Source organism: Primulina tabacum, chromosome 8, assembly GCF_025594145.1.
Source record: "Primulina tabacum isolate GXHZ01 chromosome 8, ASM2559414v2, whole genome shotgun sequence".
Classification (NCBI taxonomy): Eukaryota; Viridiplantae; Streptophyta; class Magnoliopsida; order Lamiales; family Gesneriaceae; genus Primulina; species Primulina tabacum.
In genome coordinates, this window is record NC_134557.1 from 35,150,809 (window position 1) to 35,163,943 (window position 13,135).

At 29.3% G+C, this 13,135-nt stretch overlaps 1 protein-coding gene across 1 annotated transcript; it reads right to left on the reverse strand.

The window, feature by feature from the left end:
- Nucleotides 1-2,777: 2,777 nt before the first annotated feature.
- Nucleotides 2,778-3,272, reverse strand: LOC142554703 (uncharacterized). The gene has a single exon (XM_075665372.1). The coding sequence runs from the start codon at nt 3,270-3,272 to the stop codon at nt 2,778-2,780; it is 495 nt and encodes a 164-aa protein (XP_075521487.1).
- Nucleotides 3,273-13,135: the final 9,863 nt, after the last annotated feature.

A 13,135-nucleotide genomic window follows, 5' to 3' on the forward strand; every position in this document is an offset into this window, starting at 1 on the left:
TAGGGCCTGATATGACCAGGCTTGAAGCAGTAATGACATACGTACCTTCGTTTTCTTTTCATAGGAATGGATGCAGTATTTTGTCTTCTTGGCGGAGAGCTTTTGATAGGCGACTTGGGTTGTGATGGTGTGGATGTATCGGCCTTTTCTTTTACAAAAATAGTTGACTTGGAAGATTCACCAATTTCAAACACACTGTCTTTGAAACCTAAGCCTTTTTTGTCATCTCTTCCCATCAAAAGTATGGAATCAAGCTTGGAAGTGCTTGAGTTGAACTTGGACAAGGTTTCAGCTGCCTTTTGAAGTTCTTCCTTGGTCTTACCAAGTTCCAAATCCTTTTTACTCAAAATTACCTCAAGTTTGACAACTACGGCTTTTAGATCAATGTTCTCCTTCATGAGACTTGAGTGCAACTTGTTTCTTTTGGTCCAATCTTCAAACAACTCTTCATATAGCTTTTGCACACTCTCAAGTGTGATTCCTTCCTCATCATCTTCTGATTCATCATCTCCACTCATATTTCCAGAAGTTGTGGATTTCAAGCATACTGAATTTTTGCAGATGTTGCGGCCAGGTGTGGCAACACCTAAAGGATTCATCTACAGTCTGCAACTTTTAGTCAGTAGTGGGAGAATTGTAAGGCCCGAGATTTTATCATTTTAATTCGAGATTATTTAATTTATGAATTATGGAATGTTGATTTATATTCCATGGTTTTACAATTCCATAGAACTGAAATTGAATTAAAAAGAGTTGTGAGGACTAAATTGCAAATAGTGAAGATTTCAGGGGCTAAAGTGCACTTAATGATATTTAGTGGGACACTTGGCTTGCTATGGATTGAAGTATATATATTTGCAATCTCCTTCACAATTCAGAAGCAAGAAACCGAGAGTTCTCCAGAGCAAATTCTCTCAAGCTTCAATTTTGAATTTAGAATTTTATTTTGTACGATTCGTCTATCAGAATTTCAATCTGAGCACGGTTCTGTACTCCTCTTTTCAACAGCTACAACTGGACGTAAGTTTTATTGAGTTATGTTATCATTTGAAATTATGATATTGGAGGAATTATTATTTGATCATTATATGGTGTTCTGGATATGTTAGATATCGTAAAATCGAAGTCAGATCGAAGAACAGATTGATTATAGAATTGTTATGATTTTCTGATTATATTAATTGGAAATTGAACAGATTTGGATTATTGACTGATTCTGGATTGTATCGGATATTGGTTATGATTTGTAATTGATATCTGTTGATATTGTATTGACGGAGATATCGGGATTGTGCCGTTATGCTGTTAATTTTGAATTAGATTCAGATTGATCGGATTTAGTATGAAATTGGGAATGGAATGTTGATATTACTATTCTCGATATGTCATTTCAGATTGACAGAGACAGTCTTGAATTCAGAGTTTTCAATTCTTCAGATCGAGACTACGAACGAAAGGTATAAGTCGATGTTAACCGGGAGATTAACTTGAATCAGATTGGACTCTAGTTTCCCTAAAATCACATACTTTATTTTATTGCAATTGTTTGAGATTGATATGATTAATCTATTGATTTATAAAAAGTAGAGAATAGCCGATAGCTATTGAGCGAGAGTCATTGACAGAAGGGCCAGACAGTGATAGAGTGGTCAATGGCCCATTGCACATTGTCATAGGATAGCTTTGGCGGATATGCCAAGTCTGTGGCGGATATGCCAATACACTGGATTATTGACTTATATCGATATTGCTTAGGGGCGGATCGACTCCTATCGCTGAGATTTGATATATGTGTTAATGTTCAGGAACCGGGATCCCTAGATTAGATATGAGTCGAGTCGGAGATGACGAGTTAGAGAGTTTTATCTATATTCACTAATGTGTCATAAATTATGATTCATGTTCTTAATACATGGTTTATGCTTTGGTATATGATTTTATGCATCGCATGTATACATTGCTTATACTAGGATTTTATTCTCACCGCAGTTATCCGGCTGTTGTCGTGTTTGTATGTGTGCATGGCAACAGGTGGGACAGGATCAGGGTCGAGGAGATGATGAGAGATCATGATTAGAGTGGAGACTACGGACTTTGACGTTGCTGTAGATAGGATTCAGCACTTGACATTTAGTTGTTGAACCTTAGTTTAAGTTCGATGTTTGTTGTACAAGACTTGTACTTTTATATTGATATGTATATTAGATTGAATTCCATTACGTTCCGCACTTGACACTTGTATAAAAAAAATTTAGACCTTGTTCATATAATTGATTTAATTATTTCAACAGACGATTAAGAAATGAATTAGCGTCCGGGTCCGCACAATAGGTCAAAGAGGTTTGATTTTCTTCATCAGTGGTTTTCTCCTCAGCATCGGATTCTTCATCGCTTAGAGACGCATTGTAGCCTTTGTTTTTCCGCAATCTGTTAGCACATTCATTGGAATAGTGTCCAAAGCCCTTGCTCTCTCTACACTGCACCGAATCATACCTTTTTGAATTGTATTGTCCCTTGCCTTCATTCCTTGATTGAAATTGTTGCTTGGCAGGATACTTTTGTGACCTTTCATGTGCAGGAAAACTCGGAGATTTAAATGGTTGTGCATCCTTCTTTTTATCTCTGATTTTTTTCAATTAATCGCCGAATTTTTTTGTGATAAAGGAGATAGAATCTTCGCAGATATCAGAATCATTGACTTCTTGAGATATTTGAAGGAGTTCATTGTAGGAGTCATTTGAAGTTTGGAGTGCAATTGTCTTCCCTTTGTCATTCTTCTACATGTCCAGGTTCATCTCAAAAGTGCGTAGTGAACTGATAAGGTCTTTCAATGACATCTGAGAAGTGTCCTTGGCCTCATCTATTGCGCAAATTTTTATGTTAAATCTTTCGGGCAGAGAACGGAGGACCTTCCTAACTAGACGCTCATTTGAGATAGAGTCTCCAATACTGAATGCCTCATTAGCAATTTCCCGTAGGCGACGATTGTAATCGAGTATGCTCTCAGATTCCTCCATCCTCATCATCTCGAATTTTGAAGTGAGCACCCTTAATCTGGTTCGTCGCACACTCTCAGAATCTTCACAGTGTCTTTGGAGAGTATCACATGCACTTTTAGCAGAAATACAGTTTGTGATTAAACTGAACATGTTCATGTCAACCGATGTAAATATAGCATTCAAAGCCTTTGAGTTATAGTTCGAATTTTGCACTTCATCAGCAGTCCAGTCAGTTTCAGGCTTTGGCAAGTTGTCACCCTCTTGATCTATCATGACTGGTGAAGTCCATCCATTAATGACACGCTGCCAGGCCCGTTCATCTATGGATTTTATGTAGTATCTTATTTTGACCTTCTATAGGCTGTAGTTGGTACCATCTAGGACTGGTGGTCGAAGTGCTGCGCTTGCAAATGAATTGTCCATTTAATTAATTTCTGTCAAACAAAACCAGAATCAACACTATATCAAAAGTAGACTCTGATACCACTTGAAAGATTTATTTTGTCCGACAGATACGTAAATTAATGAGAATATCAGTGTATGATGTAAAATAGAAAATTTGTGTTTTGTCAGAATTAGGTGTTGTTCCAGATGTTACAACATCTCGGACAACATGCAGCGGAATATTATATTTTATAACACAAATTGACTTAACTTAAACAAAATAGACGAGATTAAATTTGCACAAGTATAAATACTTGTGTGGTGCCTTATGGCAAAAAATAATCACAAGAAAAACCAATTGTTTACAAAAAAAAAAAAAACCAATTACTAGTGATTCTCACTAAAATCAATTTCCTCAACAAGTTGAGAAAACAAATGCTTTCTAAAACTACCAACAATATTAAAACGTGAACAAGAAAGCAAAAAACGTGTTGCTAAAAAGTAGATCCAAGAGAAGCAATATTTGGCCAACTTTTTCCTAGATGTTGTCCGCAGATGTTCTCAACATTCACAGCAACACTTTATCACACTCTTCACAGCACGTCTCTTGAATAAGGTTTTCTCCGAATTCCTGAACGTGCACCCGTGAGTGAATCTTGACCGAGAGAGAATAAGCCGAAAACCTCAGTGATGTCTTGGTCTCTTATTTATAGATGTGGAGTTTCATTCCATAAGATAACCTACTTCACAAGGAAATATAAGAGTTTTGTTATGAATAAACTCTTTTTAAATACTACTACCATATCTCATCAATTCATTATCACAAATATCATATCTCCAAATATATTTAAATGATTATCTCATTATCTAAGAAAGACAAAATCATATTAAATATTTACTTAATCAAGGCAACAAGTAAAGCATGTTGTTAAGGAAATAATTTAAGTCAAGAAATATATTAATTAGATTCGGAAATAATATTTATTTCTACCATTTTGCGCTTAAAAATTAGAATTTTATTTTATTTTTATCAATTACTGTCACTTTCATGAGAAAATGGATTTTTTCTTGTTTTTTTTAATCCAAAAATAAATAAAATAATTTAATATGTTAAATATTTAGAGGTGAACGAAATTTTAGTTAGATACATCCTCGATCTTATTATTCTCACAAAATGAAAAGCAAATTAAATGGGATGCAAGAATCGATCTCTATATACATATACCAGAAATAGGGTGTAACAAACAATTGTGTATATGCTTAGAGAGTAGTCATTACATGAGGTATGGACTGATGTACGATAATTGCAATAAGACGACCTTTAATCACATGCTTCATTCATATAATACAATAATCTCAATGTTTTTTAATGATCGAAAAGGAGATAAAAGTGCGATAATACTCGAATTACAGCCCAAACATTTGTTAATCTCGACTCTCTGGTATACGAAACTCTAATCGCTGTTTCTTTCTGGATTTTCAAAAGATTATTTGATAGTTGTCATTTTACAATATTCAGTATACTGATTATGCGATCCTTTTTATTAACCACCAAAAATTGCTGCCACGGCTTGCTTACTTGAAGCTTACACTTTCATTAATGTGGAATATGTACATGTATAGTGTGTAAAATTTTATATCGAATTGTTTATTATTTATATAGCTCATCTGACTTCAAGATCCTTCGTTTAAGACGAAGATTTGGGTTCGAAACTCGATCCATCTCCCCGTTTTCTTTTTAGAATAAATCTATATCGAATTGTGGTCCTATATTTATACTAGTTGACCTAACAACTAGTTGTCGAATGTTTTGTTACTTGTTATTATAGAACGTCCTCTTTGCGCTGTTCAGTTCTTTCTCTACCGCTTGACTTTATACTTGTCATCCTCACTATTTATTTTAGCAAATATTATCTTAAAATTAGCATATATAATATAATTTAAAAGCCTTAGAATTATTTTTCATTTATAATTTCTTTAATTTTCCATCCATTCTCCTTATATTTAACTTGGCAAGTATTATGATTGTTTTAAAAATCGTACCTAGAATTCAGATTCATTAAACCTCGAGGGAATTAAATGTATGCATTAATTGAGTTGGTTGTTTTATTGATGTGGTCTCACTGGTATTGATTTGACTAATATAGTGGTTTTCACGGAGATAATAATAATAATAATAATAGTAATAATAAGATCATCAGATTACTGATATCTATTGCAAAAATTTGTGTGAGACGGATTTTTTATTTGGGTTATCCATTAAAAAAATATTACTTTTATGTTAAGAGTATTACTTTTTATTGTGAATATCGATAGGGTTAACCCGTCTCATAGATAAGATTCGTGAAAATCGTCTCACAAGAGATCTACTATATATCTATTTCAAGAAACATACATAATTTATACATCAAAAAATAATTACGGAGATTATCTTATATATTACATATTTCTTGTGGATAAATGTCTTTCACTTGGCTTCGGACATGTAAACAGTGTTCGATATCATTTCAGCAACAGCTTGCATCATATCAATAGTCCGAATAAATTCAAACTAAATATGAAAAATTATTTATCATGCTAAGATCAAATTTTGGCTAATTCGATAATCAATTTATATCTCGGCCAACTTATATCCCAAATTAAAAGGTGACTATTTCAAATAATATATATATATATATATGTACACCCACCGTATCCACCTTCACGTCTATCAATGAGGTGTTACTCATCTATTATATGTATAATTTAGATATGTTTCATTACATCCAATATATGAGTGACCCATCATTGGTGAGCACCGTAGGTGGAACACATAACAAAACTAATATTATGATATATATATATATATATATATATATATAATGAAACTTATAAAAAAATTTCTTAGAAATGCAAAATCATACATATATATTATAATGAAACTTATAAAAAAAAATTCTTAGAAATGCAAAATTACATAAGTTCAAACTATGCTCTGATGGCGCCATGGAATATACAGTACAAGCGATGTGAGGACAAAAAATTTAAAAAAAATAAATAAAGATGGGAAAAAGAGTAAAAGATGGTGGAATATTTACTATGGAATAAAGGTGGGGGATCGAGGATGAAGAATAAAGTAATTTGGATAAAAACTAAAATCCAAAATAATTTTAAGATTGCTTTATACAAAGCAATAAGAATATACAAAGCATTTGGATATGATGGAATTTAATTTTCTTTTCATATATAAAAAAGACTTTAGGTATCTCAAATTTGTATTTATCTACCATCTTTGATTCTAACAATTCTCCCTTCATTAATCTTGGTACTACTTTTTAGGGACCCTTAATTAATAGCTGCTTTCTCACATTAAATTTCAAAATTAATCATGTAGCTGAAATTAAAATATTAGGGATTAACTTTAGATTTTAAACATTAAATGTTAGATTTTAAAAAAAAAAACATATTCTTTCAGAGAGCTGATCAAGCCTCAGATAAACATGTCACGATATTCTCAGTTTTAAATTTTTACAGAAAATTATAATTTTGATATTTAATGTTTGTCTCTTTGCAGCTTTAAGTACTCTATATTGTAAAAATTTTAGTGTTAATCAATTATCTTTATTTTTTTTTTAGAATTTCAGTTCTTTTTCGGTGGGAGTGTTGAAAACTAAGACCTAATTTCGATAACGTGATATACTAAAATTGGAAAGAAAGAACTTTGCTTTTTTCTAATATATGACCATCGATCAATCGAATTAACTAAAATATCAAGAGTCAAATGGGGTGAATACATGAAAATGATCAACTATTTATCTTGTAACCATAATATAAATGTTGACGAGTAATAGTTGTCAATTTAGAGAAAGGTATTCAGATGATTTGATTTAGTCACCCACAAATACAGAATAATTACATTGTATCCTGAGAGAAATTTTTTATATTCATGTGACTAAAACGAGGGAGAAAACATTTCTTAAAAGAAAGCGTTGTAAACGTGCCTTAGAGTTCATTTATTTAGATTCGAAATATTCCCTCAACAAATTCTCGTGCGTCGAGCTGCTGACGTTGCGCCATTTATCTGGTTGGCTAGATGATCCGTAAAAAAGTGAAGACGGATCTTAACAGGTAATATTTTTCTCTACTAAGGATAGAGTCGGTGGTTGGGAAATGATAAAACTGAGTTCTAAAGTATACAAGACTGCACCAGATGATAGACATGCACCTCCCCGAACTCATGAGCCTAAAAACCCGACCTATTAGTAGGTATGCTATACGTGCCACGAGTATAAAAAAAATAAAGTTGCGTCTTAGCTAACAACTATAGTTTTAGCCTATTAACAACCCATTGATCCTAACAAAGTGGTTTTCAGAATTTGTTCAATTTCGATTTTAAAACTGCTTCTGAATATATAAGCTAGTATTTAACTCGTGCGATACACGAGATAATATTATTAAAAATTAGTGAAAATAAATAAATATTTAAATTAAAAAATAATATAATTTTAAAAAATAAAATATAAAAACTTTTTTTCGCTAATTTTAAAAAACTTTCTTAAATACATCGCATGTCGATTAATTTTTTTGGCTAATAATCACTATCATATATCAAAATTTTAGATTGTGTTAGTCTAAGACAATGACATGATGCTTATCGTGTTTAGTGTATTGATGTCGGTCACCAACCTCAATACATATTTAATTATTTAATTTTCGAGAAGCTATATATTAATATTTTTAACATGTGATAAAAAAAATATTTTTAAATCACATTCAATAAAATCAATGAGAAATACTTTTTAAAAAATTCATTAATTTCATCTAAATCCACATTCACAAAGAATTTTGTGACATGACACGTGTTTGACACATTTGAATGATAATAATAATTGTTTCATCAATATCTTTATCCAAATGAGTTGTGATTTTATTTACAAAATCTCTTCATAATATACACAAGAGCCTATTATTCCGAAAGAAAAATGAAACACATGATCATAAGTAAATTATGTATAAATCAGAAAAGTTATTTAATTAACATTTATTATGTGTATTCCAAAATAATTTTTTATAAGGTGTCTTATAATAAGATGCTTACTTTCTTTAGAATTGGTTTAATCATTTCCATTACGGGAAATTTTATACTATCATGTATCTGTGAATTTTGTAATATAGAAGAAAATTATCACATTAGTAATACGTAATAATTAAAATTTTGTACAAATAGATGAATAATATTTTTTATTCTCGATTATGAAAGACAGATTTCAAAGTGTCTTGTTGTTCTCGTTGTTTCCATACGTAGGTAGTTCATAACAACGAACAAATATAAATTTAAACGAACATTACATTTTGAAATGATTCAACTCATATACGGTGCTGAAAAGAAGAGTCATTTCAAAATTCAATTTTGGAATAGATAAATTTATTAAGATAAATAGAATAAAATTAGTTTCTAATATAATATGCAATATTGCATTATTTATAATTTTAAATTCAAATAAGACATCCCAAGGGACGATAATTACACATTTGATGCTTTTGACATAATTAAATCATATATTAACTCTTTCAAATTATGAAAATCTCGAATTGCATGCATTGAGTGTAAAAAATTTCTGATTATTGAGAGTAATTTAATGTTCATTTGAAACTCTTTTGAATCTATCTCTTTAATTTTTTTGTGCTATCTTATTTGAATTTTTAAGAAGACAATTCAAGATATACAATATACATATGGTTTTGGAAGAAAACTACAACGCATTAATTCTTTCAAATTAAGGTAATTTTGAAATAATGTGTATTTGAGATTAAAAAAATATGATTATTAAATGGTAAATTAATGTTCATTGAAAAACCTTTTTGTAGTGATAACTTTTAACAGTCAACCAATTTTATTTTTAGAAAAATTAAATAAACTAATTAAGAATTGTATCCAAATTACTTAAAATAGAAAAATTTATTTTTGAATGATTACTGAACATTGCAATCATTTGTATTTTAAATTTATTTATACAATTTTTAATTAAAATGATTGTTATAATCAATGCAAAGTTTTTAATATAATTTATGTTTTCAATAGAGTTTAGTTTTAATTTGAGTAAAAAAAAACATAAAATACGTAAATTACATTTGAATTAATATAAAAATTAATTAAATTCAAAATTGAATTAAATGAATTGATATAATCAATGTAAACAATAATTGAAGTGATCATTTATTGCAGTACACATATATAAATATTCATAATAAATTTTTCCTTTTTGTTAGAAATGACATTTTGGCGGAAAGTTACTGTTTTTTGCAAAAGCTCTGATTTTATATATATATATATATATATATATATATATATATATATATAGATAGATATGCGTAATAAACATAAATTTATTAAATGTCTTAATTACTGTTTGTTGGCTCGACATAATTGCTAATACTAGAAAAACGATCCAATTTTGAAATGTTGTAAATTTTAAAATATTTAAATGTTCCTAAATTATTATATATAAGACATAAATTTGTGCAGGATCTTAATTGCCGTCTCATCACTCCACCTATATGCACTCCTCTTTTTTTCCTTTCAACAAAATTATTTAAAATAAAGTTGAAAATATTATTTATTAAAATAATTTACGATTTTTTATTTAAAAAAAAGTCCCAGCCTTAAAAAATTATTTATTATATATATATCTATCTCTCACTTGTATTTTTCAAACCGATGGCATACTTTCATCCCAAACGTATACTCAATGTTGAATCCCTCCTTAAATTATCTGAAGAATAACCAACTGCACCTGTAATTTCACATTATTACCTATTAGGTATTTCCCAGCACCTTAGTAGGTAAGACCAGGAAAATTGACCAACTCCATTTTAAATGCTACTATTTGTGTGCATAAATAAAATAATAAATACCTAAATAAATTCAGCAGTGTACGTAAAAATACATTAATACTATTTTAATTATAATAAATAACTGCGAGTATTAATAATTGATTGAATTTCATTTTTAAAATATTTTCACAAGCTGTGTTATTAATCTGTCCTATCATAATCAAACAAATAACATAAAAATTGGGGAAATTTTTAGTTATATAAATTGACATGTTTTAATTTTTAGTAATGTAATTTGTAAAAGCTTAGTTTCACACGGTAACTTGGATATATATTATTTTGCACTTTTTTTCTCCGAAACCACTAAATTTAACGAATATGGTTTGTTTGGCACTTATTCTCACCTTCGTGGTACATGTGGCGAGAATAAAGCACATAATACTCACAATAAAAATGCATTTGATCAACAAGAAAGGAAAAAAATAAAGCAAAACGACGTTACAGTACTTCAAAATGAGAGTGAAAAATTTGGTTGTTTCTTTTATTTTTGTTTATTTATATTTTAATGATGTAATATAAGTTTTATTCTTGTTGCATGAGTCATGTAAGAGAGCATCGATGTCAAATAAACAATATTCGATCGATTGAGTGGTTGTACGGGAAAAAAATGACTAAAACAAACAAAAAATTCCAAGTTACAAAACATTGACAAGTTACAGTACTAAAACTCAAAACAAGTCAACTTACATGAATAAAATTGTAATTTTTTCTAGAAATTAGGTTTCATCTCCCATGTATTTTGTGTATTTTACACTTATCTTTCTTATCAAGTACAAAAGTTTTAAAATGTGAGAGATAAGTGTCAAGTTTATTAAGTACATGGGAGGTGAATTGAAAATCAAAGGGTTAAAATTTGTTATTTGGATTGCATATGAAATTTTCTAAAAAATTACAAATTTTATATTTGACAAAAACTTGTGTGAGACGGTCTCACGGGATCAGTATTTTGTGAGACGAGTTTTTTATTTGGGCCATCAATAAAAAAATATTACCTTTATATTGTGAATATTGGTAGGGTTGATCCGTCTCACAGATAAAAAATCGTGAGATCTTCTCACAAGAAACATATTCTTTATATTTTTGGGGATTCAAAATTCTCGAACTCGATATTTTGTATGAAAATTGTGTCTCACCATGCCAAAAGACTTGTGGAAAAATTATAACTTAGTTTTCCATGTGTATCGATAATCTGTCATGCCCGGCCGTACAAAACTAATATGATTATGAAGAGTTTTGTTTCAAAATTTTCCAATCCTCAACATTTTCCCTCTTTCCCCAAAAAATTAAAATTGAGAATCCATCCGTTTTTGAAATTTTAAGATTGTAATGATAATTTTTATCTAAAATTTCAAAAAAAAATTAAAATTAGTCTTAAATATTCTCTTATATAGATTTGTGGTGCTGTAATTGGTGAATATTTAGTTTTACTGTAATAAATTAATTACTTTACATTTAACCCGATGTCCTTTGAAGCGCAAACACAACATCGGACATGTCAACAAGATTCAAAGTCATGTTAGCAATGTTCAATTTCGCATCAATTCTCTCGCGAAAATCGAAATAAATACGAAAATAAATAATATACTATACTAAGAATAAATTTAATCTATTAGATGAAATGTAGAACCGAGCGCTTGCCGCTTTACCAAAAGCTATAGCTCGTGATAATGATGCAACTCAAATATTTTAAACCGCAAAGCAGCACAAGCACCACGGTTCGATCGCTCTACCAAGTAGGGACAATTATTGCACCTAGCATGACCAAATACTTATTTTGGCCAACTTACAGGACTACTTTTAAAATTTCAATAAAATTTGGAGTCTCCTTCAAATTTGATATCAGAATATAGTGTGTGATTTAATTAATTTATCAAATATAATAACATTATTAATGATCACAAGAGGTGCATGGGAATATTAGTTTTTATAGAGGTAGTTATGCATTAATTAAAATTGTAAATATATAATGAGTCGCATAATTTAATGAGACTCGTGAAGCTATGCATGCCCAACGATTGAATGCTCATTTTCTTGTCTGCGAGGGTACATTTTATTCATTATAATTATAATTTATACCAAAATTTCCAATATATATATTATTAATTTTTTTGGGTGAAAAATGAAATTTATGAAAAAAAAAGTACCTTTTGGGCGTCTCTGTTTTTTTCTGTATTTTTATCATATAATAAGAATTACAATTCATTCGATCGCAACCTATGCGTGTGGACTGAATAAATCAAAATTCAAAAAATATCTACGTTCGTACGTATCTTAGATACAATTATTATTATTATTATTATTATTATTATATAATCATTCAACTTTTACGTGGGAGTATAAATTATCCACGTATGCTCTTAAAAAAATTATATTATGTTAATATTACTTGTCACATGATACATGCCATATTTAATTTTTTTTGTTTAATAATTTTGATGTAAAAAATACATATATGATTTTATTATGATATTATAATACGAAAAAATTTACTGTAATAGTTTGAGCTTTAAATAAATTAGAGATAAGTTGAATAAAAAAATCGAAAAAAAATATAAAGATATACAAAAATTAATAATAAACAAATATTATAAAAGATAAAACTATAAAGAAACTATGATGTCCCATTGACGTACCAAAATTAGACAACATGATATGTTCAAGTTAAAAAATACATTCTAGAAATAAATTTTATTCACGTAAATTGGTAAAGTGTTGTTAATATCTAATTACACCCTTTTCTTGAAATATAATACTCAAAATTTAAATTTTACTATTCTCTAATGCATTTATTATTATATATATATAGAGCTAATTATCTAAATTCGATTATTTTATAATAACACAATAATTATTATTAAGTAAAAAATAAAATAATAATT

Coding starts and splice junctions, on each gene's coding strand:
- LOC142554703 (XM_075665372.1), bottom strand. CDS start 3,272: ATGATAGATCAAGAGGGTGACAACTTGCCAAAGCCTGAAACTGACTGG.